This window comes from Cyrtonyx montezumae, unplaced genomic scaffold, assembly GCF_038088225.1.
Source record: "Cyrtonyx montezumae isolate F1298 unplaced genomic scaffold, pur_monq_1.0 scaffold_34, whole genome shotgun sequence".
NCBI lineage: Eukaryota > Metazoa > Chordata > Aves > Galliformes > Odontophoridae > Cyrtonyx > Cyrtonyx montezumae.
In genome coordinates, this window is record NW_027072039.1 from 3756378 (window position 1) to 3784093 (window position 27716).

A 27716-nucleotide genomic window follows, 5' to 3' on the forward strand; every position below is an offset into this window, starting at 1 on the left:
CAGGGACGGTGACTCCACCACCTCCCTGGGCAGCCTGCTCCAGTGCCTGACCACTCTTTTGGAGATGGAATTTTTCCAAATATCCAGCCTGATCTTCCCAGGGATCAACTTGAAGCCATTCCCTCTTGTTCCATCGCTGTTACGTGGGAGAAGAGGCTGACCTCCACCTTTCCCATGTCCCTGTGTAAGGCCTTCCTACCCCCAGGCAAATTGTCACTTCCTCCCAGCTTGGTGGTGCACATTTCTTGCAGAGCATTCCAAAACTCAGGCAGCAGGAAATAACTGCTGGTAGTCAAAAGGGGAAATTTGACCCCTGTTCCCCTGTAGTGCCAAGTCTGGCAGCACAGATTTCTTAGTGATCAGTTGTGAGAGCCTCTCAGAGCAGAGTCAGGCAGTGCAGGCTGTCAGCAGCTTGGGGGTTTTTATGCACAGATTCAGTCCCAGCATACTGTGAACCTGGAACTCAAAGTGGAGCTCCTGTTTTCCATACCAGCATGCACTGCACCTAATTCTGATGTTGGAGCTTCTTTTGTATCTTAATTTTGTACGTGCATGCTCTTTTTTTGCAGTGCTTCATACCCAGTGTGTTGTGAACTGTCTCTTTTTCTCTTAAAGATCAATTTCCTGTTTAAATTCTGTGTTGTGGCTCCCTATCTACAAATAGTGTTTAGCTGCATGTCTTGACTTCTTAAACTTTAATGTTATGAATATAGCTATGTCCCAGATGTCTATTGCATGCCAACACTGAAAATCCTATGGGGTGGCATGTTTTTGTTGATTTTTTATAAATGTTTCTTTAGATTTGTGAAGGCACAGAAAGAAGAGCAGCTTGATGAATCAGTCCAGAGAAGACATGACAGATTTTCCACACCTGTGTAATTGAAACCCCCTTAGTTGCATGGATATTGCTTTAGGTCTGCAGTTACAGCTGAAAAGATGATCCTGCCCTGTTTTTCCATGTTCAGATTTTACTCCTGATTTCATAGAATCACAGAATTGATTGAGTTGGAAGGGACTTCTAAAGACCATCTACTCCAACTCCCCTGCAGTGAACAGGGACATCTACTGCTCCATCAAGGTGCTCAAAGCCCAGTCCAGCCTCACCTTGTGCTACTCTTTTTTCCAAGACTTTTTAAAGTATGAAAGTACTGATTTCCCCTTCTGCAGTGTTTTGGTAATGCGCTTTTTCATTTGGAGTTGTTTTTCACTTGCTTCCACTTTCCCTTTTTCTCCTGTGCTTTATGTTCCCACTGGCTGATTTCCCCTCTAACTACATGTCAGTTCTTACATTTCCAATTGTACAATAAAGAGCTGATACAGAAAGACAGCTGGAATGTGTTTATGTTGGTAGCATCAGTAATTTCCATAAGTCAGCGAATGGTTTAAATGTAATTCTCCTCCTAATTTTTATTCCTAGCCATGTGCAAATAATTCATGCCAGGAGATATGATCTTAATAGAAAAGGTGTCACTCACATCTGTGGGCACTGATTCAAAACACACGGTTCTGTAGGAATAAGGAACCCATCAAACCATTAGGATAATTATAGTCATCAGTGAACAGGACCTGAGTTCTTGAAAAGGGCTAATTGGATATGTCAAATCCAGACATGTGGCAATCAGATAATTTCTTTGTCTGCCTGGAAAAACACAGGTGGAGTCTGTTTCAGGAGGTGCTGCTCTTTAGATCAAAGCAATGCATGGCACAGTGATATGTAAATAAAATAAGTATAGTTTTTTGCTCGGTACAACTGTTCAGGCTGTTTGTTTGTTGTTTGTTTGTTTGAAACCAGCTTGTGATGGCACATAACAGTCTACAGAACCTCTTTGACCTGTGGAGTAGATCATGTGCATTTCTAGTCCCAGTCCAGGTAATGCCATCTAATCTCACACTGTTGATTGATTCGTCTTTACATTGTAAATAGACTTACAGTCAAAGCTCTTCATGTTTTTGGTAGTCTTGTTCAGTACATGAATTACTCTGCTCATGATTATTTTCGGGTAATGTTTTTAGACCAGGGAAGCAGTAAATCATAAGCTCTCTGTCTCCTTATGTGGCTGTCTATGCCTACAGTCTTGCTGTTTTTGTGGGTTTCCTCTGTGTAAACTTCAGGGGAGAAGGTGAAAACATGTTGAAATTTTTAACCTTAATTAAACTGGATGCAAGAATGAACAAACCTCTTAAAAAAGCCATCATGCTGCCCTTCAGGTATGGTACAAATGCTGAAGGTATCTTTTTCTGAAGTAAATTCTGTGTATACCTGCAAAAAGTACCATGGAAAATGGATTTACCTGTATGCTGTGAAACAGGTGCCTTGAAGCAGATTGAGCAGAAGTCCCTTTTGAAATACTGTCTGTCCAAACACGTGCCACGTGTGTGATGCATGTTAGCAGCAGGTGGCATTTGCAGCATCGTTCACAGGTTTCACAGGGTTGAAGGTGAAAAAAGGAAGACAACATTTCTTTTCTCCTTAATTGCATGGGTGAGTGAGAAATGGTCTGTACGTGGATGTGCCTGTGTGGATGTCCCTTTAGCTATTGGCAAAAGACAGAATGGCAGGTTGGAGCTGGTTCTGACAGCATGCTGGTAAATACCATTTCTTTTCAAGCAAGTTCAGGAGTAGCTCTCTGGTAAAGTGTATCTCAGGCTCACCTCAGTGGCAGTCAAGTGCTTTTTCAGCCAAGGAGAACTAATGAATGGTATATGTGAAAGAAGTCGTGATTTTAAGGACATACATTGTCTGCCTATTATGTTTCACTCTGGTTCTGCAAATAGTAGTTGAGCACTGGGACCTAAACTGATGGAGGCTGAAGACCTATGGGTGCATCAGCACTGGGTTACGGAAGGTCAGTGTGATGGGGCAGGTGTTTATGTACTGGCTGTAATTAATATGAAGGTTTTTTCCATGCACTCAAGCAGAGAAAGAAACTCTTCTTCCTAGCAAAGCTTTTAAAAATGGTGTAAAGAAGACACTGACCTTCACTAGTTCTTTTTCTTCTTCAGAGTCAGTATCTGTGGTTTTCATAGCATGATTTCTCCCCCCGTGATCTCGCTGCACTGCTGAACCACTCTGTTGCTTGCTTTCTTTGTTCTTCCTTTCTGTGTTCTTCCATTTGTGCTCTGTTTACCAGCTCCTGCCCTTCCTGGAAGCTGACAGCCAGGTGTCAGTTGTGTCTCTCAGCCCTATTCCAGATTTGCCTTGCAGTGTCTGACTCAACCAGGGATTTTTTTCCTGTTGCTCTGATACTCAGCCACTTGCGTGCTGTTTGAGGTCCCTTTCCTTTGGGATGGGATGGGTGTTGTGAAGGTAACCTTGATGCTAATTGAGCAAAGTGGCTTTTTTAGTGCTTGGAAAAGTCTGTCAGCTATACTGTGGGTAAGTGCATGGTGGCCTTGTCCTTTGGAAATGTGCAGAACTCTTGATGCTACAGATAGATGTTGCTACAGAAAAAAAAATGCTACTATTGCTGCTTGCTTCCTTCCAAGTAGGCCACTGTGTAAGATGTGTTTCCTTATTTTTTCTTATTTATACAGAATATTTTATAAGCTCATTGATTGACAGCCAGATTTTCTTGCTGAGCAATTCCAGTGATTGTTTTGTGTGTGGTTTTTTTTTTTAACCTTCTATATTCACTTATTTCAGTAATAGATTAATGTCTGTGCAACAAGGGTCCCCCATGAAATGGTAATGAAGTGGACTTACAGAGGAGGAGCTGTGCCTGCCTTTACTGAAGGGCATTGCACCAACTCTGCATGAGTGTTTGTGAAGAATCAACCAAGGCTGTCATATAAATCCCATTTGTGCTTTCAGTAGCCTGTAAGGGCTTCTTAGCTTAGGACCAGCATCAGCATCAGCTTGGATTTGTATGGACTTGTTCATGTAGTAAATCTGATAAGAAAATACGCCAGTCTTTTGCAGTGACATATTTGAAGGCTGGTGAAAACAAGGAGAGGATCAAATACTTTCACTGTCAATGTGTCCAGAGGGAGCTATGTTCTTAGCTCTGGGAAGATATTTCATTGTCTTGTCATGTGAAGGCAACTGCTCTGCATCTGACAGCAGCGAGAGGACTGACTATAAAAAGAATGGATGAGTAGATCTTTCTGACCGTGCTATTTCTCTCATACACAAACCAACTCTGAGTTTGTAAATGAACACAGGTGACACAGAGGACTCTACTGTTGGTTGCTAGAATTATACTCCCTGCATGCTTTGTTCTGTGCACTTCTTCCTTTTCATCTAATGAAAATCTGAAAAGTTGTTAGTGTGGTTGTGTCATTTATTTATTATAGCTTGTTAAAAAGAAAGCCCAAACCAACAGTGAGCAAAGACATTCATTTAGCTAAAGAAGCCTCTTCCTCAGAAGCTTTCTTAAAATGTAGGTTGTTGCATTCAGAGAAGTGTTGTTTTGCTTTCCAGAGTTTGTTTGTTTCTGAGTTGGCTTGTCAGTACCCCATTTACTTGTCAGCAGATCTTTTAAAGCAGTTTGACTTCTTTGTTTGCTATTTAATGTGATTTCTAATGCATGAGATTCAGTGGTCTGCAACTTCTTCAGGTTCATTTGTGAATGGAAAATTAGGTCAGAACATGCTTTTTCACTTAACCATGTATTTTGATTTTAGGAGCTGCCATAGGGGAGGCAAGGCAAAGCTTGCCACATAATTTTTGCCTGCTCTGTTTTATTTACCCGTTGTAAAAGAAACAGGGAAGGTGGAGCTGTAAAATGTTGCTCCAAACATATCAAGATCTGTGTGAGAAATAACAACTATTTTTGTTCTGTGTACGTGCAGAGGAGGAATTATTCAGTAATTTGACCGTATTCAATGAAACCTGTGTGAAGTGGCAAATGAGAACTGGAAGACTGGGAGTGCAGAAGACTTACATGGTAAGTGGGGCAGTATTTGAGGCTGAGAGAAGCCTTGTTCTAGTTAATTTTGGTGAGTCATTAGTGGAGATTAGTTCTGTGGGTTTTGTTTATGTGGCTCAGTTTTCCCACTGAACCACCTGGAAACCTGAAGGTGACTAGGTGTCATGGTTTTCCTAGGAAAGGAACATATACCTGTCCTAATGTTAGTTGAAAGACTTAAACTGTTGGATCTAACTCCTGTATTGGATCTTAATGCCTGTTTGAAACTACAAGAAGCATTTCAGCACAAGTTCATGTTTCAGTGAAATTCCATTGCAGAGCTGGTGGTCACACAGACATGGGAAACATTGCAGTCTGCTCTCTATCCCTGTCTGTGATGTAAATGTTTCAAGCAAGCAGTATATCACTTGCAGACATGGGATGTAACTTGTTTAACAAGTGCAAGGTAGCACTGTGCCATGCTCAAGGGATTCAACTGTCTTATCATTTGAACATTCTTATAACCGATTTTCTTGTAAGTGGAAAACAACCTTTGTAATTACTACTTTTTGCCACCTGTAAACCTAAGAATAAAAATCAAAATGTCCATTTTTGAAAACAAGTCATTCAGTCAGTAATTATTCACATCCAAAACAAAAATGCAACAAGAATGGTCATATTTTAGGAATAAAAACAGACCAGGAGAGGTTATTTTTTGAGCATGTCCAAATGTGGAAGAATGAAAAAGGATGGGGAAATTAATGTGGAAAAGCATTTCAAGGTAGGGTGATAATTTTGGAAAACAACCTGGCTTTCTCCTGATGCGTTATAAACGAGTCCTGTTTTAGTTTGAGTGCTTTTACTGAGCTACACTGAGATGGAAGAAAACAAGTTCCAAATTAACTTCTAATATTTCAAAGCCAGTGTTTTTCATTGTACCCTGAGGTACCTGGCAAGCTGTGGATGCCTGAGATAATGTGATCTGTGTATGTATTGCTGCTTGAAATTGGTTCTCAGCAAGACACTTCAAAGTAGTCAAAACTGAAGGACAGTGTGTTGATGTGGTAAAGTTCAAAATACTGTCTGGAGTGGACTGCCTTGAGCTCAACTAGATAAGCTTAATCTGTCTCTTCACCTCAAACAAATACCAGATTTTTACTTCACAGCTCTGGGAAAGTCAGCAGAAAGGTTGTATTTTACTGTTGTGTAGCCTAAATTTTGCTTCTGCAGGGCAAGAGGGAAGAACTAGACAAAAAAAAAAAAGACAACAAAAAAACCCAGAGTAGCAAGTTGTTTCATGCATACTGTGCACACTGAGCATTTACTTACAGCTTACTTTCTGTGTTGGTGGTAGTTTTTTAATCTGTGTTAAAGATTCCTTTTATTTATCGTAGAAATAAAACATATAATTTGTTTTAAGAGCCAGAAGAAATTACAAGCCTAATTTAGTAAATAAGCCATCTAATTGCATCAAAGTAGTTGTTCACAAGCCTATTTTTGTATTTGGGCTGATGCAGTATGTGTGACACTTGGATTCACTAGTCTTAGTTCTGAATTTTGGAGAGCCACAACCTCTTGCAAACTAATTTTTGTTAACCCTTTAATAGTTTCATATTCTTGGCCAAAGATGGGATGAAAAGACATTCTCAGAAGATGTGATACTTAACATCACTACGAGTGAAGATAATCCAAAGGTGTGCTTAGACCTCAACTCTGGCAGCAACTACGTGGTGAATATCACTGCCATCTCCTCCATGAACGTGCCTGTCTCAGTTTCAGTAGCAGTTCAAACAAAGGGTAGGTTCTGTTTTGTATCTGCTGTGCTTGTAGATGAATTTACTCTGGTGAAGAGTTAAATGTTTGATTGTTGCTGGGAGGTTAACAACCGTTTGCTAGATGAGATCGTTCTTTGTGCTCACTGCAGAAATCCACTGTCATCGCTGTCTCTATTTTGCTAGTGCTTTTCTTTCTGCTCACTTTAGTCCCTGAATCTATACTCAGAGCTGTGACAGTAAGTGCTCTTCAGAAAAAGTGGGAAACATGCTTTTTCAGAATTTGTATTTAGACTTAGGCAGGATTGGTACAGTGGCATTGCCAGTCTATGGCACGGTGCTCACTGCTTTCCATTCCTTGTCTTTATAACCAGTTCTGTGAGACAGTTCACTGTGGCAGAGCTGTGTGATACTGACCTAAGTGACATGAGCATTACAGACAACGTGCTTGTGTTTTGTTTAGCACTGATGAGCGATGTTCTGGCAGCTTTGTAGACATGGTGGAAGGTATGTTCTAACTGTAGAATTCTGTAATATTTTGCTTATGGAAATATGATTGCTTTCTGACATATTAATAGTAAGGGAACAGACCTTGAGAAGTAATTGCCTTTAAAATGTTGGGTTTTTTTTTATTCTCAAGAGTTTTTATCCTGAAGGACAGCAGCTGTGAGAAATGATTTAACAACTTTATTTCCATCAGAAGCTCTGAACCACTGGATCTTTGTCATTACGCTGTACTTTCATTTGGGTCTTGATTTCCTGAATACCATGCTTGAGTTTTTCCAGAAGCCATTTTCATGGGAACATTTTTGTGCTTTTTTCTACTGTGTTATTTTCATCCACTCACGTTCAATTTGCTGGGGAATGTGAAGTTTCTGTAATAAAGTTTCTCTCTGTTATTATTGTTTCTACAGTAAAGGAAGCTTTCAATAACGTATTGATTTTTAATGATACCTGCTTGAAATGGCAGAGAAATGTCAGGGGAGCTGATACAGAAGACAGATACTTAGTAAGTAATAATCCTTATCTTATCTTAGACTCTTTTACCACCCTAGGAAACACTTTATATCATTCATGTATGTGAATAACCTGCAGTTTTTCAGGTACTTGTCACTTGTTCCTTGTACTATTGCAGTTTCTCATAAAAAGGGAGTAAGCTTCACAGCAACATTCAAAACAGAAACAAGCCACCTTTTTCTTTCTTATTGTTTCCCCTGTTTTACTGTTCCTTATCTGTATCTTCCCTGTTGGTATCTTTTGCCTTACCTGTCTGTACCTTCAGCTTTGTCACACGCTGGCCCCAGACAAGGCTGGTCCCATTCCAGGCAGTACACTCCACCTTGTGATGTCCCTCCAGGCTGCCCTTAGTCTGACAAGGCTTTTCCTTGTGAGCCATCTCTACCAGGACTCTGAAAACCTGCTGCTGTTTTAAATTTCCACATTCTAGGTGATGCTCACTAATTATCTAAAGGCATAAGATCCTTTTAAAAGACTGTCAGCAGGAACAAAATACTGAAAACAGTTTAGTTTTGATGAATAGGATGATCAGGAAAAGCCTTAAGTTAATAACTTCATGATCATTAGGGACGTCAACAACAAAACTACCAAAACAAAAATCCAACTGAAATAAAAGTAGTGGGTCCGTAAATTTTCCTGGAGGCATAGTTGTTTTCCAAAAAATCCTGGAGGGGATTTGTCATTTTGGCATATGTCAAAGATTCTTGATTTTTACTTATTGTTAAACCACAGATGTATGCATGTGAGCTTACTTTTGTCATGCATCACTTTGCACCATGAAAATGTAGTGGCAATGAAAGTGCACCATTACTAGAAACCTGTGTGTTAGGGGGCAAGTGAGACTTGAGGGCAGTCGTGGTTCTAGCAGTAAATAGGAACGACAGACTAGAAGCAGAACTATCACAATGTCAGAGGTGATCAACGAGAGGGTCTATACCTGTCAGATTTTCTACACATTTGAATAACTGTCAGTGCCAGGAATTTTGCCACTTGCAGTGTTTTCCTGCTATTCCTTCTTATTTAGAGTGTGACATGATTAAATGTAAGTGATATATTAAAACATTGCAATGTGCATGCTTGTGATTGTTTGATTACAGTTTCATGTGCAAGGCCAGCGTTGGTATCAGAAGGAGTTCTTGCATGAAATGACCTTCAGCCTTACCACACGCAAGCAAGCTCCAGAAGTTTGTTTTGATTTGCAGCCAGGCACCAATTACTCTGTTAATATTTCCATGGTAGCTCTGAATTTTTCACTGCTGGTTTCCATGGCAACACAAATCACAGGTAGGACCTGCCATTTATTTTTTGTGTTTTCAAAAGGACTGTTGGGTATGAGAGATGCAGGTGAAATTGCCTTGTTCATCTCTGTGTTGTATGGTGGGCTGTAAAAAAAAAAAAAAAATAAAAGTCCTTCTATACTTAAAAGTTCTTCATTCATATTTGCTTTCACGGATTTAATACTGTTGGCAGTACAGCAGCTGAAGAGGGGGAGAAATGGAGTGCAGTGTTTTGAAGTGTCATTCTTGCACACCAGGGAAAAGATGGATTGGTGAGTTAGATGCAGGGTTGGTACCTAGGGGAGAAAAGGACAGTTCCCTCTGCTATTAGGTCACTTACTCTTTCCATGCAAGTTCTCTCCACCATGGAGACCTTAGCACAACAGATACTACTGAAGTAGCAGTTGCAGTAGTACTGGTGGGTCCAAAGTACAAAGAATCCTGCAAGTACCTCAGAGAGATCCTTTCACATATAATTAGCAGAATTCAAAACATGGAAGGCATTTGAGCAACAAATGAACCCTCAGAAGATACTCAACTTCAATATTTTTGCAAGTGCATGGTACTAGAATGCTGTGGAAAAAAAAAAACCACGTTCTTTCCTCACCTACTTTTGTTCAGAAAATTTTTATACCATGCCTATACTGTCAGACTTTCTGCATGAGGTTATTATTATTCTCCTGTGAAGTGCAGTGCTTGGTGCTAGTGCCCATTCTTCCTGTTTGGACCACGAGTTGAAATAGTCAGGGAAGAATCCTCAGAACTATCTGGGTGCATGTAACTCTGTTCAGCCACTAGATGGAACCAGTCCTCTTCTGACTACTGGAATTGGCGGTCAGAAGTTTTAGATATTTATATTTTTAGAAGGTTTTTAAAAGTAACTGTAATTTTTTAAGCTTCACAAATGGCAAAACATCTCTTTTTTCCTGAAATTACTGGTTAAGGTATACAATGACCAGGATTGCTAGCATGTCTTATAAGTTACTTTGCTGTGACTCAAATGTAGCATCCATGAGTATATGTAGATTTGTGAAAACTAATTATTACCTGTCTTTGAGTTTGGTTGGATGTGGAAATACACACTCAGAGTAGAGGCAAAGTGAAGTTCCTCTTCAGTCTGTCATCATAGTTCTGAAAGTCTGCTGGATCATGTTGAGTCACTTACCCAGAAAAGTTCAAGAGAACACTGTGCAGTAGGTGTTGTACAAAGTGATATTTGTGACTTGTCAGCTGGCATGTTTCCTTTCCCACTGAGTTAGTGCTTAGCAAATGTACCTAGCTCCAGATAGAAGAGATCATCTCATAAAAGTTAGGTCATTTCCATTTTGAAGGGAGAGCTTGCCACATAAGACATCTTATGTATTGCAGTTTTCTTTCAGTGAGTAATAAAAGGTAGAAATTCCTCTGCAATTAGGATCTTTATCTAAAAGATGCTACGCAAAATTACTGTGCCAAGAGTGATCATGCTGCAAATTCACCAAGTAAGGAGAAGCTGAATAAGGTCTTACATTTTATGCTATTTCAGCTAATCTGAGATGAAAAAGAAACAGCTAAAATGTTTTTACTGGCAGTATCCCTTATGACTTCTGTGCCTTCTATTTGGAGCATTGCATTAACTTACAAACAATTTATATAACTATTTATTATTTTACAGTAGGTGTATAATTTGCTTCTTCATTTGTCCATCTATTTTGTAATAATGTATGTTGTTAAACCAGATGGTTTTGTTTTTTGTGGTGGGTGGAATGATCTCAGTTTTTCTGCCAGCTTATCTTTGGAAAGCATTGTCTGGCTGTGGTAATTTTCTGACTAAACAGTACTGTATAAAGTAAGATATGCCTTAAAAACAGAGACTGTAAAGCAGCTGAGACTCACACATATGTTTAACTGTTAATTTATTGGAAGCAATTTCATTTATTGTCTTAAGATTTCATATAGCATCTGTTAACGAAAGCACATTCAGTCTGTCTGTTTCCCAGAGGAGTCAAATCCACAGTGTGATAGATGTGGCATCTCCTTGGCTTTCACACATTTCTCACATTTTGGGAGTATGGGAAGCTGTACCTGTGGAGTTTCAAATCCTGTCAAGAGTCGTATCCCTGATGGTTGGACAGTCAGCTTCAATTTCCCAATAATTTGTGTAAGTTCTTCAGATTGTTGCAAAATGCAATCGTAATGTAAGAACTTGCGAAAAGCTTCTTCAAAAAGGAAGACTTGTAAATGCCTCTTGAGAAATCCATTTTCAGTTTATATATCCAAACTGAGTATATATTGCATCCATAGTATTAAAAAAAAAAAAAAAAAAAGATACAAGAATTTGGGACTCAAAAGCCTGTTTCAATTCCTGGCAAGAAACATCCTTTTAAAATACTTCTGGGCTGAGCACATGGTTGTTTTTGCCTAACATCTTGTGGATGGTAAATATAGTCTACCAAATGCTTCATGGATCATTGAAGTTCTGCTCCTCTCGTACTTCCAGTAACAGACATCTCACGCAGTCTTTTATGTCTTATTTTAGGTGAGCTGTCAGCCCTTGTGTACTCAAGATAGGAAATTAAGTCAATTATAAAGTGGTTTGCCAGTGATTACATCGTAGGTGTAAAATGATGGTAACAAGACTGTTTTTTAATCAAGGAGGGAGCTCTTGTCTTTTTTCAAAGAAGAGGAGGAATATGTCTTATGAGTATACTTTGTATTTCATAATTTCTGTCAGAGTTATTCTGCTGTTCTTCCACTTTGTAGCTGATTTATGGAGGCATGCTCAGACAAGCCCTTATTAATTTTGTTACTTGATTTCACGTATGAATTTAAAAAGACTGAGTTTTATAACTACTTCCAAGGGATTAAAAAACAAAATAATAAACAAAGTTGGTCTGTGTGAGCTTTCACTTCCAAATTCTAAATAACAGTAATTTTTTCATTTGTGACATGAAAATGATGCTGGTATCTGTTTTGGGATAGATTTTTAAGGAGCATGTGTGACAAAATGTTGGTCTTCAGGATGTTAATTCGTAATGATTTATGTTATCTGTCTACTTTTCTGTGGTTTAGACCTGATCACTGTGATCTGGGGCTTTATACCTGTAAGTCAAATTTTCTAGGCACTAGGAATAGTCTGAGTTATATGAATATGTCTGAGTTACTGAATAGGGAAGATCTATATTTATATAAAAATAAGATCTACATATATATATAAATAGATTATAATAGGTTCAATGATGATTTCTCATTACTCTTTCTACCCTCTAATTTTCATTCAGAATCACTTATATTTTGAGTAGGTAGTATGCATGCTTTTCACACTTCTTATGGTTTTGTATGTATTTGTATCATGCACATTCCAGTGGATTTGGTCAGGTTTGGCTTATGACCTGTGCATCTCAAACAGCTGAGGTAGTTCTCATGTTTCTCAAATGCTGTTGTTTTTGCTTTAGTCCAGCATGTCACGCAGGGTACAGACCCTTGCATGTGTGTCCTCTCACACTTCATATGAATGTGTAAGTTGGAAAGTAGATTCACAAGCAGGGAGTCAAGGAGATGATTTGAATTAAAAGAATGAATTTCATACAGACTGTGTATAATCATCTAGAATTTTCTGCTTTGGACTTAGTAGGTGAAAAACGTTCTACATTGGGCTTGATCATTTTTGAAGATCTTTTCTAAACTAAATGCTCAGTCATATGATGGAAAATTTTTACACTTTCTTTCATAGAGGAAGTTTTTTTTTTTTTAACATCTGGAAAAGGAGAGGGAAAAGTCAAATCTGCTTTCAGTGAGGAAGTGGTAAGACTGTTGGAGCTGTAGTGATATGGCAGTTCATACTCTCACAGCACATTATACACCTCCAGAGAAAAAGGGTGTGAAGAAAACCTGAGCATGAAAATTGCTCTTTTGTAAGGAGGAAATGAGACGCTGGTCATGTAAATTTCATGTGCTCACTTTGCATTTATACAAAGACCATTCAAATGTACAGTTAAGTTCACATAAACCCTACTTTTAAGTATTTTTTTCTGATCTCCTAAATAAAAAGAATTTATTTTTTCATAAAGATCCATGAAATCATGCTCATTCTCAACACCTTTGTCATTCTGTTTACAGAACACTTTATGTCAGTGATGTAGTCTGTGCTCTGTAGCTTGTGCTTTACACTCTCACTGAAAGACTTATTTTAATCTCTTCCATCTTCTAGATGGGAGCTCTGTAGTATTGCTTTAGGTGCTTGTTGTTCTTTGCAAATTTGTAGTAATACACCTGCATCATCTGTTATTTTCCTTGACTAGTTAACTTCATTTATGTAGAGTAAATTGAATGAAATGCAAAAAGAAACAACTGAAGAATAGGCTGCACTGGGGAGGAAGGTAGATCCTAAGGCCTTTTCAAGCTATGTATTCATACACACATACTTGCACCCTGCTACCTTTTCCATTTCTAAGATACAGTATTTTAAAGGAGATTTAAGTCATCATTTTCTGTAGATGTGATCTTGATTTATTCCCCTCCTTTCTTCCTTTTCCTCTGTTAATAATGTTTTTCTAAGAAGTAAAATATTTCCTCTTTGTTAAAGGAATTGTACTGAAATGTGTAAACTTAATTACTCTTCAGACAGTAATATAAATAGTAGAAAACCTTCTCTGTTGAATCAATGCCTCTGGCTTTTTTTTTTTTTTTTTTGAGTATATTTTACAGCAGCATTTATTGACTACATTATTTTAAAATTCAGTAAAATATTTTATTGGGTATAAAGCCTTGGAATAACCATTAAAAACAAACAAAACCAACACAAAATCACAACAAGGCAAAATGGGAATCTCCCATTTGATTTCCCTGACAAAAGTTACTAATTGTTCTTGGAATTTGTGATTTAGATCCATTTTTATTATGCCATTAGCACAAAATAACAACGTGGAGCATTAAAAGGAATATACTGTCCCCAGACAAAGGTTGTTTAATAAGATACCAGTTATCTAATTCAACAGGTTTTATCTGTAATGCTATATAAAGTGGGATAGAGATGGATTTGTGCATCCATTTTTGACATATCTGTGTACATGACAAACCTGTGCTACAACTTTGCTTGCTATTATTATGTACCTTGAAGTATATATAGCTTAAGTAGCACCGAGCTGTCCTAGAATTACTGCTTCAGAGTTGCACATAAAATCAGGTGGCCAGAAAGGTATTAAATATTCCTGTTACCACTAGTGGAAAATTTCATAAACTTTCTTCATGCTACAGCAGTTTGCAATTGCAGTCTTGGGCTGTGGCAATAAACAGTGCTGGCAAAAGCCATGTCTGTCAAACGGTACATTTCCGAGATTAAAGAAAAAAAATAACTGTTTCTTTATGAAATGGTTTTTGTGTTAATTAATGCTTCCAGCATTTTGTGAAGAATATGAAAGGTTTTCAGTCCAGCTTCAAGGCATGTGCTGTTTTCCTGTACTTTTGCACTTGGAAAACAGGTGCACTTCTTTGCTGGAGCCTGGCTTCATTTTCAAAGAGAGGCTCAGCACAGCGATTTTTATTGTGGAGAAGGAGCTTGGCAATTAAATGTCGTAGCAGTCCTGGGCTGCTAATGCTTGATCAAGTACTAGAGTGGGATTGCCTCTGGATATGCTTATATTTCTTGCTATGTTCTGTTGCATTTTCCTGGTGCTGCTACAGATATTAATCCATTTTGCAGGTAGAGAGCTGAAACAAACTATAAAAAAAACACGGTGAGTACTTATAAAAAAATCAGGTGCCAGCAGCACCTGAACACGTTGGAGAGTTTTGCTTTCTTCTCATGGTCTACTGCCAATATTCATACATCAGCGATGTTCTTCTCCCTCTGGTTGCTCTAGCTGTTGTTATTCCAGGATTTTTGTCATGTGCATTTGTAGATAAGAACATTATGATGGCTTTAGATCTTTTTTTTTTTCAAATATTGAATTTTTTGAAAGATATTTTAAGAGCTTATAGCTGGCAAATACTATATGTAGAATAACTCCCTTTCAGATTACCAAAGCATAAATGAAATCCATGCCTTTTGTATGTCCTTATTATCATTAGTTTCTGTTGTTGAAAGCTGTTTCCTATTCATACTAAAGCAGGGAGGTTGTCTTGAGCTTGACAATTAATTTTTCTTATCAGCAACGAAAAATGGAAAAGATGCTGAGCTTTAAAACTAGTGTGCTATCTGAATGGCCTTCAGAAGTCCCTTCCAACTGTCCTGTTGCATTTACTTTGGGCATTCTATACTTCAGTTGTTCCTTTCTCATACTGCTGCAGTCTTATATAAAGCAGAGATCATGTAAGCTCTCAGATTTCATTTTTCAAAGTCCAAAGTCAAGTTTCTGGTTCTTTCTTGTAGGACAGTTTCTCCATTGTTAGGATAGTTCTTGTAGGCATCCTCTGCACTGGCTTGACTTACTTTCTTTGAATGATGATTGGAACTTCAGATGGCAGTGAAGTGAGCTCTCTTGAACCCTATATACATGTGCTGGTACTATTCTAGTGTTACAGAGAACTGCTTTTTAGGGCTATGTTTTCCTGCTTATTTTTTCCATTGCCATTCTGATGACTAACACTCATTCTGAGTTGTACTAACATGTTCCTACCACTATTCAAATAAACTTAAAAAATAGAGCCAAACAACACCAAAGCATGCTAGTTACCCCATGTCACCTTGTATTTTATGCTATTAAATTGCATCTCTTCAGAACAATAGCTCTCAGGACTTAAGTTCTTCTGTCATATCTCCGTACTACTTTAATTGTACAGTATCTAACATTTTTGGGGCCTCAAATTTATCTGAACACACCTGGACTTTACACCACAATTGTTTACAATATGAGTGTCTCAGTAGTTAATCTCTTTGAGCTCGGAGGAAATGTAATGATCTTTCTGAGTGCAAGTCCTTGTGCTTTCAACATGTCGTATTTTGCTAGCTCTGCATTTACCAGTTCTTAACCCACCTTACAGTTTTTGTGCCAGTTCTATTCTTCTGTAACTGCCCTGATTATTTACTTGTATGTTAAGTTTTACGTTTGCATGCCTCAATTCCAGCTACTTGAAAAGTCCTCACATCTCAGCAAGGACTTGCCTGAGATGACTTGCTTTTGGTAAATCTGCAGTGCTTTTCTTGTTTGTCTCCATGATGTTGATTATTCTTTCCAAAGGTATGGTTTTCTGCAGATAAGCACTGCATTTGGCACATCAGAGGCTAGATGGATGAGTGTTCAAAAAGCCTAGCTGTACCTGTAAATATCCAAGCTTGTTCTTTCAGACTTCTCAGGTAGGTAGTATACAGACTTCACACTTGCTCTCTCAGCTGCATGTACTGAAGATCTCTTCATTTCCCCATAAAGTCTAATATCAGCTATTTCCATTTCCATAGCATCAATCTCTGTCAGTGCCATCATTGCTTCTGAAATTGGCAGTGGCAGTGTTTGTTTGGTTTTGGCTTAGCTGCAAACTCCCAGTAGTACATATCAGAGCACTGTGCCCATATCAAAATTGTATTTAAGGGACGTGGTATTGCTAGCTGACTGTATGCAGTAACTAAGGAAGTTGCTTTCTTGAAAGTGCTTTTGGCTCAAATGGATCCTCCTCTGTTCATACAGACTTATTTCTCATAATGAGCTGTATGCCCAGAGATCTATGTTTTTCTTCTCCTTAGGCATTTTGTGTGGTCTAATAAATACTGTTTCTTCCTACCAGTCTTTCCTCTCTCATTTCAGGGCAGGCTATCATTACTCTTGGATATCTGTGTTTTTCCAAACAGTACATATACCTCACTGCAGGCATCTGAATTAGCATTGCCATGCTATTGTGCTTCTACTTGCCCCGTGTTTACTTGACCAGGTTCCTTTTGTTTGTTGTCTGCAGACTTGAACCTTTGAGGTTTGAAGTTCAGTGGATAGAATAAGTTTTGGGAAAGAGTATTTTGAAATCTTCATGCCTACATGTCACTAAAAGCTCTCTGTCATTTGCTTGCTTTTTAGAACCCCCCTTTCCAGACATAGAATTTGTTGCAGCAAAAGGTTCTGCACCATTGCTCCGACTCCGGAAAGCAGAAGATCGAAATGGACCCATCAGGTCTGTCTCTGCACTCTTTACCCTCTCAAACAGCATTCTGTAGACTTCTGTTACAAATTGGAGCTTTTTGTTTTTGTTTTCTGAGTAACTTAGTGCAACCAATATATTTTTTTTCTAGTAGTGGGAGGAAATTGAGAGCAAAGTCTGTATTTATTCATGTTCTGGAATAGTGTTTCCGTACTAGAGTATTACGGTCAAAGTATATTTCTAGAGAATAAGGATATGCATCCTACTAAGTGCTGTTTGTAAAAGAAGAAAGTAATTGTAACTCACTTTGCAGTGAAGCAGAAAACATTTGAAAGTTTATAATAATGGAAATAGTGAGGGTAACTGCTGTAAGAATTACTCTTCCTGTGATTGGATCCTATAGACTAAACATTGTTTTGGGATAAAGGATACAGATACTATCAGCTTTCTAGAAATGGCATCTGTCCTTTCCTTTAAACAGAAAACATCTAGTTTCAGGGAAATTAGGAATTGGTTTCAGATCCACATTATGTGTTCCGTTTCATAGGTGAACTTTTATGTAAGTGAGAGGACCACCTGCAGTATAACTCAGATTGGTGGTCTTCTGAGCATGAATGAACATGCTTTTACATGAGGAGTCCCAGCTTTAAATGGTGTCTGTATTGCTTTTTGTTCAAAATGCAAGGGTGAACACACACATGGAATTATTTCAGTACAAGAAGAGCTTATATTGGACATTGATAATTAAAAGTAGCGGATGAGCTTAAAGTAGGAAAGATACTATAAAAATGTGATGAATGTCTGATGTTTAATGCACTGAACTGAAAGCTAATGTTTGCTTTTTTTCCCCCTCTCCAGTCTTTATCAAGTGATTGTGCTTCCTCTTGGTTTGCAAAGTACTTTTGTTTGCGACTCCTTCGCCGCTGCAACTTTCTTTAGCAACGCCACTGACATTAAGGGATATGTGGCAGCTGAATTTCGGGCTAAGGATGTTGCTGATAACATGTCAGTTGCTCTTGGAGACAGACATTACTATGGAAAGTTTTATAATGCTCCTTTAAAGCTGGGAAAAGAATACTGTGTTTTTTTGAGAATAATAAGCGAGTGGAATAAGGTAATTGGGGTTATATAAATTTTTCTCTATACCAATTAGATGACATGTTGCTGGAGAAAAAAGGGAAATGTTACTTTCCTGCTAAATTTTTACAATCCTAATCAACAGGATTAGTTTAAATATAATGCTTCTTTAAATAACTCTTGTAGCTCCTTACACATAATTATGTCATTGTAATTCTGGAACGCTTCTGAATGTCAAAAGGCAAACAATAGAGTTTAAAGCAGAGGGCCATCTCTGCCTTCAGTAACTGGAGGTGTCTGTTGGGCTGAACTTAGTGAAAGAGATTAGTTTGAGAATCTGAAAACCACTCATCAGCTATGAAAAATTCTCACAGTTTTGAATTGTAAGTTATATGCCAGTTATCCAAATGATAAGGGAAAATACACTTTTTAATGTGTATTATCTCCTAACCAGCCAACTCCCTTGAGGAAGCCTTGTTGGAATAAAGCATGCTACCAGCATTTCTTTTTTTATTGTCACTTTTAAGGTAAATATAAATTTTATTTAGAAACCACGTCTCTGAGCTGTGTTCTGTGTCCCAGAGTCTTGCCTCCTGTGACATCTCTCCACTAGTTTTCCACTCTTTATCTGCATCAGTGGTCAAGAGTTTATCAGTTTCTCATTGTAAAGGTAGTTTTTGTGCTGCAGGTAGTTTTTCACATGCCATATTTTCCACATGTATGCAGTTTCTTAGTGTCAAAAGTAAAAATAAAACGCCTACTAAAGAAAAAAGAACCTAGCCATATCTTGGCCTGCTGCTCATAATGTGAAAACAGAGTTCAGGGGCCTGGTGAATTCAGCATGAAGTAAGGAGAACTGGGCAAAAGCTCATCTGTGAGTCACTTGTAAATAATTCCCTTTAATTTTGGAAATCTGCACCCAAATCTGAGTAACTGAATGCAGCTTCCAGTAAGAAATGTGACTGCCTCTGTCCACGCCAAGTGGAATAAAGCAGGCGAATGCAAGAGCTGTTAGTGATATCTGTTAGTCTGTGTGAACTATATTCTATGTGCCGTATACTTTACATAGTAGTCTGAGGAGTTTCTGTGTCATGGGCAGTGTGGCTTCTGATCCTGATACAAGCCTGCTGGTTATCATAAATCTTTAATTAATTGCATGAGGCGGAAAGTAGAGAAATGGCATCAAAAGGCATTTGGTTCATAAATGACAAGTTAAAAATATTCTGGAATTCAGATGTTGGACTATATTGTTATTTTTTTAAGAATTTACTCTGTGGAGCATGATTGTTAATGAGTCGAATTATGTACAAGTTTAGTCTATCTAGGCTCTCCTAAATAAGTCTTTGAATTCAGTTTTTGCATCCTGCAGTTGGCATCCCTAGTTCTTTCCCTTCATTACTTCTCTGATATTGAGGAACTTTTCCTGTTATTACTTGTGTTGAGCCTTTTCCTTCAGAAACAGAACATCACAGATTGCTTCAATATATCTGCAGTCTGTTTGTTGAGCTGCTTCTAAGATATATTCCTATTCTCTTTGATATAAATTATTCCCTGCTTCTGTAGTCTTTGGCATTGCCAGATGTGTTCCTAGGCCACTGGTTTAATGGAACATTATTTCTGTTATCTGTATTTTTCACTTCCATTTAGAACACCTTAATATACACTTTTCTGTATGGCTTCTCTTATTAAATGAAGCACATGAGGTTACATACAGCTTTGATTCTCATCTCTTCTTTGAAATGAAACTCATACCTGTGTCTCATAGATATTGAATACAGCTAAAATGCCTTCTGATTCCAGACTTCTTCATCCTGAGGATAGTGCATTTTCTATCATACATGCTTCAAAATCATCATTAGGTTGTGTTTTGTTTTTCTTTTTATTGGTACTGCTCCTCCACATACCTGAAATATTTTCTTTGTGTTAAGGGTGGAAAAATCAGTACAAATAAAATTTTCTGGACATTTGTCCACCATGCTGTCATTCTTTGAAAGGGATACTGCTAGTTAAATATCTCAGACCCATTTGATATGTGTTTTATTCTCCAGTGATTGATAAATTTATGGATTTGTGCAGTCCAAAGTGCAAAGCTTAAAGAGAACATCCAGAACTAAATAAGGTGCTTTGAGTTGGAAGCATATCTGAAATTAATTTCTTTAGCATAACTTTTCACAGTATTCAGTGTCAACAGGTCTTTTTTGGAGCAGATTGTGTATGTAACAAGTAAGACTAGACCTGTGAAAAGTGAAGATAGTATAATTCTGTACCTTGTAGAAATTGCAATAAAAATCTGAGAGGTTTTTTTTTTTTAATTTATTATTATTATTTTTTAAATTGGAATCTCCTATACTCCTAATCTCCTATCTCCTATACTGGGTGAAAAGTCCATTAAAACTAGCCCAATTAAAAAAAATCAGTTAGGAAAAGGCTGATTTGCAGAAGACCAGAGTTCATAAGTTCATAAGTTCATAAGGTTGGAAAGGACCTATAAGATCATCTAGTCCAACCATCCTCCTATCACTATCTCTACCCAACTACTAAATTAAGTCCTTAAGCACCTCATCTAAACGCTTCTTGAACAGCGCTAGGGATGGTGCCTCACCCACCTCCCTAGGCAGGCCATTCCAGTGCCTGACCACTCTTTCAGAAAAGAAATGCTTCCTAAGGTCTAATCTAAATCTTCCCTGGCGCAACTTGTGGCCATTCCCTCTCGTCCTGTCATTACTTATCAGGGAGAAGAGGCCTACCCCCTCCTCACCACAACCCCCCTTCAGGAAGTGGTAGAGTGCTATAAGGTCTCCTCTGAGCCTCCTCTTCTCCAGACTAAACAATCCCAGCTCCCTCAGCCGCTCCTCATAAGACTTGTGCTCCAGGCCCCTCACCAGTTTTGTTGCCCTTCTCTGAACACGCTCCAGGGCCTCAATGTCCTTCTTGTAGTGAGGGGCCCAAAACTGAACACAGTACTCGAGGTGCGGCCGTACCAGAGCTGAGTACAGGGGGATGATCACCTCCCTGCTCCTGCTGGCTGCACTATTTCTAATACAGGCCAGGATGCTGTTGGCCTTCTTGGCCACCTGGGCACACTGCCGGCTCATGTTGAGCCGAGCATCAACCAACACCCCCAGGTCCTTTTCCTCTCTACATTCTTCAAGCCATTCTGCCCCAAGCCTATAGCATTGCATGGGGTTATTGTGGCCAAAGTGCAGGACCCGGCACTTGGTCTTATTGAACCTCATCCCATTTTGCTCAGCCCAGCTGTTCAGCCTATCCAAATCCCTCTGAAGGGCCTCCCTACCCTCAGGCAGTTTGACACATCCTCCCAGCTTTGTGTCATCTGCAAACTTACTGAGGGTACACTCAATTCCCTCATCTAGGTCATCAATAAAGATATTAAACAAGATGGGCCCCAAAACTGACCCTTGGGGGACACCACTCGTTACAGGACGCCAGCTGGACTTAACTCCATTAACCACTACCCTCTGGGCACGGCCCTCCAGCCAGTTCTCCACCCAGAGAAGAGTGAACCTGTCCACACCACGGGCTGCCAGTTTCCTTAGGAGAATACTGTGGGAGACCGTGTCAAAGGCCTTGCTGAAGTCCAGGTAGACTACATCAACAGCCTTTCCCTCATCTACCTGTCTGGTCACCCAGTCATAGAAGGAGATGAGGTTGGACAAGCACGACCTGCCCCTGGTGAACCCGTGCTGGCTGGATCTGATCCCTTTATTGCCATGCACGTGTCGTGTGATCTCCCTCAATATCATCTGTTCCATAACTTTCCCTGATACCGAGGTCAGGCTGACAGGCCTGTAGTTCCCCGGGTCTTCCTTACGTCCTTTCTTGAAGATGGGAGTCTTCAGAGTATGTCACAGAGGCAGATGTCTCAAGATGGTGGCTCTTGCATGAGTGCTTGTCCAAATCTGTCAATTGCTTGAGTTTTTAAATCCTCCCTTTAGTCTTTGTTCTGCTTTCACTAAGAGGATTTCCTTTGTCAGTGCTTTTGTCTTCTTAAATAAATGGAAAATCCTGTGTAAAAAGATATTTCAAGAAACACAGAAATTCTGCACTCTAGCATGCAGACACGTGAAAGGAAGATAATGCATACAAAAATGCTTATGCCCTTTTGTGCAAACGCTTCAAAATGTAGCCTTCAGTTTCACAGAAACATATCATTATCCAGAGCAACATAATACGTATTTTGCCACTACAATAATATGTGTGTATTGTAAGAAAGTCTGAAAGTCATGTAGCTGGAAAGTGCGCATAGAAGCACTACAGAAACAGACTTCAGTGGTATGTATGATACATCTCAGAACAAAACTGATGTTCACAAGTTTTCGTGTATGAGTGTGAAGTACTGGTATGGAGAGCTGTACAGGAGGCACAGGTTTCAGTAGAAAAAGCAAGCTTGCTAAACTACTGTAAAAGAAAGAGCATTGACAGATATTTATTCAACTGATGCGAACATTAACTGCTGTAACTATTGTTTAAAAGTATTTTCAAATTACCAAGAGAGGTGTCATAATTTGGAGGGTTTAATAGAAATTAAAGAATGACATGTTGTATCTGAAACCATGAATACTGCATTTTAATGCGTGTATGCTACATGGATATACAGTCAGTATAGCATATGCAGCCTTATCTTGGCACTTCATAAATTCTGAATCCATATCCAAGCAGCTTCAAAAATCCTTTGATGTCACTTACACGCATAAGTTGAAGGGAAGGAAGAATGAAGAAAGACTACAGCCAAACTTTTATCAAAGATCTCATCTTATCTTTATAGTTCATATTCTATAGACAAGATCTAGGGGCTGCTGTAGTGGGGAAAAAAGTTCTCAATTCTCCAAAGTAAAAACGTTCAGTATGTTGAGGGTGACTGCCCTTGCAGAGAGTGTAAGTGATGATAAATTTCTCCCATGAGAAACAGTGATTTTTATGCTTTCATTTTCAGGTGAGAACGCAGTCCTGTGCTGTATGGGCACAAATTAAAAGTAAGTGAATTTTAATTTTAATGAGAAAACAGAAGGTATAATGTCTGTTCTTGGCAGCATGAATAAATAATTGCTATGGCTACTCTTTCATTTGCTATTTACAATCAGTTGGTTTTGTTGTTTGGGAAGGTTAGAGTCAGAAAATCCACTTTGCACTTGATAACTAGAGAACGACATTATAAAATTGGTTCTGTTTTTTTTAATGAATCAGTCTTTCTATACATCCCATCCGAATATTACATAAATCTTAGTGACTTGAAAAGCAAAGGTGAAATTTTAGTAACTAGTTTCAAGGTACTTATATTTTTTAAAACATCTTTTAGCTATTAATATCCACCGAAGACCTCTACAGACTGTTCAACAGGAGACACATCAGGCTGCAGTTAGTACTTGCCTTCTGTGGAGAAGCCTGTGTTTATCTGTAGGCTGCTTGTTGTTGTTTACTCTCAAGACATGGTTTGTTTACTGCCATGGAGCAAGTATTAGTTTGACAGCCTGTAGTTATGAGAAACTCTGCTAAGCTCAGGAATTGAGAGCTCTATTGCTGGTTTAAAAACGCAAGAGCTGTCAAATAACTCTGGAAAGACAAAAAAAAACCAAAACAACCCTGTCCTTTCTGAACTTGTTTTTTAAAAGTTTCCAGAGCATTTGTCAGAGACTGCTATGTGTAGGTGAATTTTATTTTGGGAAAAAGAATGAGAATAGCACTGAACAGGCCTTTGGTTTCCTACTGAATATATGTTTGCTGTTATATTGGACAGATTTCTAGCCAGTGTCCTTGGCCTCATGTACTCTGGCAGCTGGAGAAGCTGAGAGTGTTACTGACTCACTGAAGCCTTTGAGGAGTATTACTTAATGTGTGTGAAGAGCAGATCTGTAAATTAAATTTTAGCCAAACTGCAGGTACCATGTAGACACACCCACATGTTGTTGAATAACAACATAAAAAGTGATAGGACTTAAAAAAGTTAACATAAACATCATAAAAAGTGGTAAAAAAAAAAAGATAAGATATCATAAAAAGTGGTAGGACGCTGTTGCAAGTGTACTTCCTTCAGTTATCTTGAATTATTTCACAAAACAGACTTCCATGTGTAGGGAAAACATTTCTTTCATTTTTATGGAAGGCTAATGTCTGTTATTTGTAATTAACATATGGAAATCGACATCACAGTGAAGTAGGGACAGATATTAGTTATACCAAAACTGAATGTGTAAACCTATGTTCTTTGCAGGGTCTTAGTCTGAAATTGTTTATTTTCTATTTTCCCAGACTCACAGTAGACTAGCAGGTGAGAGTTAAGTTTCTCTTTTATCAGGGTACCTTCATAGCTAGTTCACAGTAAGTCTGTTTTTAACTGTAAATCACTATTGAGCCTTTTGTTCTGTCCTTTGGTGGCTTCTGGTATGATGGGCTTGGGTAAGGTTATCGTTGCCTTGGGAAGAAAATGGGATGGGGGAGATAAATCATTCCTAAATTCCAAAAATTTATGAAAGAGATAAATCAAGCCATTTAATTAGAGCTGTCTGGCACAAGAGACAACCTTGGCATATGATATAGACTGAGTTGTTTGTGATACTGGGGAACAGAGAAAGGTAATAACTTCTGAGAAATTTGTCTACTAGTTTTACTTCATTCTCAGCCCTGTAGCTGTTGAAAAGTCAGCTCTAGGACTGCTTGGTGGAGCAGCAAGTCCAGTGTAGCAGTTCTGCTAGAGTGCTTCAGCTTTGAGGAAACTCAGCTGGTCTGTCACCAGACTGAAGCTACACTATTTGATATTTGTTCATTTGATCTGATGTTTTTCTTTCAGATTCATCACCCACCCTTCAGTACATGACTGCTGTTGTATTAGGGTCAGTTGCTGCTGTCTGCCTTATACTGTTCTTGTCGTTCTCAGCAGCACGGTACGTATTGTTTTTAACTCCACCTTTGCAGACTTCCTGCACAAAGTTTACGTTTTGCTTTTCAGTATGTCTTTCTTGCCAGTCTGCATGTTTAAGGCCTCTTTTGGGTTATGAACTTTATCAAATATTATCTCAATGGCCTCTGACAATTGCTTGAATGGATGCCCTTTATATCTTTCTGGGGAAACATCTGAAAAGTATGGAGCTCACCTTAATAAAAGGAGGATTCAGAAACTGAATAGCATGAGGAATTTCATTCAGATATGTTTTGATTTTATGATTTTTAAAGGTTTTCAGGGTGTGCTACTCTAAAAGTGAAGTCATTACCAATGGAAATGTTGCTGTATATTTCTGATTTAAGAAGACAGTTTCCAGTCTTATCTACTTCATTCAAAGTGCCTAGCAAGATAGCTTGTAGTGGCTGATATTTTGCCACGGCCTGTGATAAAAGCATTTTGGTAATCTTTAAGAAGTTGATTCTTCTGTATTTTATGATCTTTCATAAAGGGACAATAACTTAATAACTGTCCTCCTTTCAAAAGTAAGATAAACGTGTTCCTTTCATCAACTGTGCGTGTCTAGGTATGTGTAAAATCTCTTGACTACAGGATATGTTTAACAGTATTCTGATTTAGATCTCTTGCACATTCAGGAGCCTACATCTTGGCTATTGGTTATTTCAGAAATAGAGGAGATACTCTTTCTACTGTGGGGTTATTTGGATTATTTGCAGATGTCTACATTTCAAATCAGATCTTGCCAACTGAATTCCAAAATAAAGGTTCCACAGCTTCTCTCTTCTTTAAGTAACAAAGTGGGAAAGCAATCTCAGATTTCCCTTGTCATTGGGATACGGTGGAAAGTGTGCAGACTAGATTGGATTTGTTTTTTGAAGGACATTGTGAAGGTCAAGCTCTGACATTCAGGACTGAGGGGCTCTTAATAGCTGTCCTTGTGTCTGAACTAATGGGTCCTGGCAGAAGGCTTACTGCAGTGTGAAGCACATCCCTGATCTGTCATGGTCTGAAAGGCTCTTCAGTCGTTTTGGTGACTAAAATGTGACCACGGGATATAAGTACTTTCCAGAATCGTGTTCAATCAATTAGCATCAATGTTGAAAGTGAGCTGTTTAAACAGTAGACTGCTGCAAACACTCAAAAAGCAATTATGGAATGGGCAACGTATTCCTGTCCATGGTACCCGTGAGTACTTCCGAATGATAAAGAGAGGGAACTGTGGGAGATGTAAAACTGGCTTCTTTGTGGTCTGTAAGAGAAGATCAAACCAGTATTTTTTAGGAATGACAAAGCTACAGCTGATCTTGCTGTTGAGGTCAGGTGGATGGTCTCAGGTTATTTATTGGGATCATTGTAAGCTTTCATTTTCTTTGATTTCTGTCACAAAGATCCATGCTATTCAAGTGTTCACCAGCTGTCTGCTGTCTAACGAGTTATGTTACTTCAGTGCCAGATTCTGAACTCCTACTGTCATTGTCAGTTGCAGACATTCACCTGTCCCTCAGTGGGTTTGCCCACTGCATTAACAAAGTATACAGCCTGACTTTAATTTTTTTTTTTCTTTTTTCATTTGGAAGAATGTATTAGCCCATAGTTTTTTTTACTTCTGACATACCTTGTCATATACTCACCTTCATTCCTATGCTTCCTTCAGTACGTGGTGTTCTTTCAGATGTAAGAGCACAGTGACAGAACTTCAGCGTTGTGAAAATTAGCATTGGGCATGAGTGTTGTCGTTATCAGGGTTAACCCAGGTCAGGTATCTGACGCAATGGGAATGCTTCCTACTTATATAACTTGCTAGCTCTGATGTTCAGAATTTATAATAGCATCTCAGGTCTTAACATAAAAAACATCTTTATAAACTGTCATTTACCTCATCAGTCTGAGCAAGGCATCGTCTGTCAGATCTGTGTTTCAGTCTTCAGTGATTTTGAAGGTTTTGTTGGTCGTCTTTTTATTTTTATTATTTATTTATTTGTTTGTTTACTAAAATGTCTTCTCTTTCTTCAGTTCTTATCTCCACAGGACAGTGCACTCCCAACCTGCTGCTTTAGCCTGCGAGGGTGTACGTTTATCTGCTACTATGGACACAGCACGAGCATCATCATTAGTACAGACTGAAAATGTCTCTATGCTCTAATGTGGTATCCTTTGAAATCAGTGTAGAGAAAATGCAGTTTCCTTACCAAAGCCAACATCTGTACTATTGCACTGACATGTGAAATGTGTTTGTTTTTGAGTTGTTTATTGTATCCCCCTGTTTTCAGTCTGGTGTATAAAGAACCTTCCATCACAGTGTGTTATGTCAGAGAGCGACATCAGCATGCATCTCATCTGTTTGGCCACACATTTAGCTATTCCAGCCACATGGATGCCTGGAAACAAGTGAGTTTATCATACCTGATTTTACAAATAATCCCCTGATCCAACTGAGACTGTCTGAAGATCAACTGCTACTTTAAATACCTGAGGGAATACAAATTGACCCACTGTGAGAGAAAATGGAGATCAAGCCTAATGACAGATAAAGTGCCTATTGTGTTTCCCACTAAAAAGGTAGATTTTATCAGTTACTCATGGATAATGCAACCCCAACAACAAGTACAGAGCTTTTAGTCATGAAATTGTCACTTGAAATAGCATCACCAGGAGGTGTGTTCCAGAGATACTGCAAGCACAGCTCTTAGCAATTAGCAATAATTACAAATAGTAAAGAAGAGTAGTTTTAGTGGCATGTGAAACTGTTCTAAAACAAGGGCTCTCT

The 27716-nt window shown here is 38.6% G+C and overlaps 1 protein-coding gene across 1 annotated transcript in view; it reads left to right on the forward strand.

Moving 5' to 3' along the window:
- SUSD1 (sushi domain containing 1) overlaps window positions 1-27477 on the forward strand; it is a 37363-nt gene extending 9886 nt beyond the window's left edge. The window contains exons 8-16 of the mRNA XM_065745185.1: window positions 4792-4886; window positions 6455-6644; window positions 7534-7628; window positions 8734-8920; window positions 16896-16989; window positions 17815-18070; window positions 22988-23027; window positions 24839-24932; window positions 26963-27477. Coding sequence (XP_065601257.1) covers window positions 4792-4886; window positions 6455-6644; window positions 7534-7628; window positions 8734-8920; window positions 16896-16989; window positions 17815-18070; window positions 22988-23027; window positions 24839-24932; window positions 26963-27092 — 1181 coding nt within the window. The 3' untranslated portion in view covers window positions 27093-27477. The remainder of the gene's footprint in view (window positions 1-4791; window positions 4887-6454; window positions 6645-7533; window positions 7629-8733; window positions 8921-16895; window positions 16990-17814; window positions 18071-22987; window positions 23028-24838; window positions 24933-26962) is intronic.
- Window positions 27478-27716: the final 239 nt, after the last annotated feature.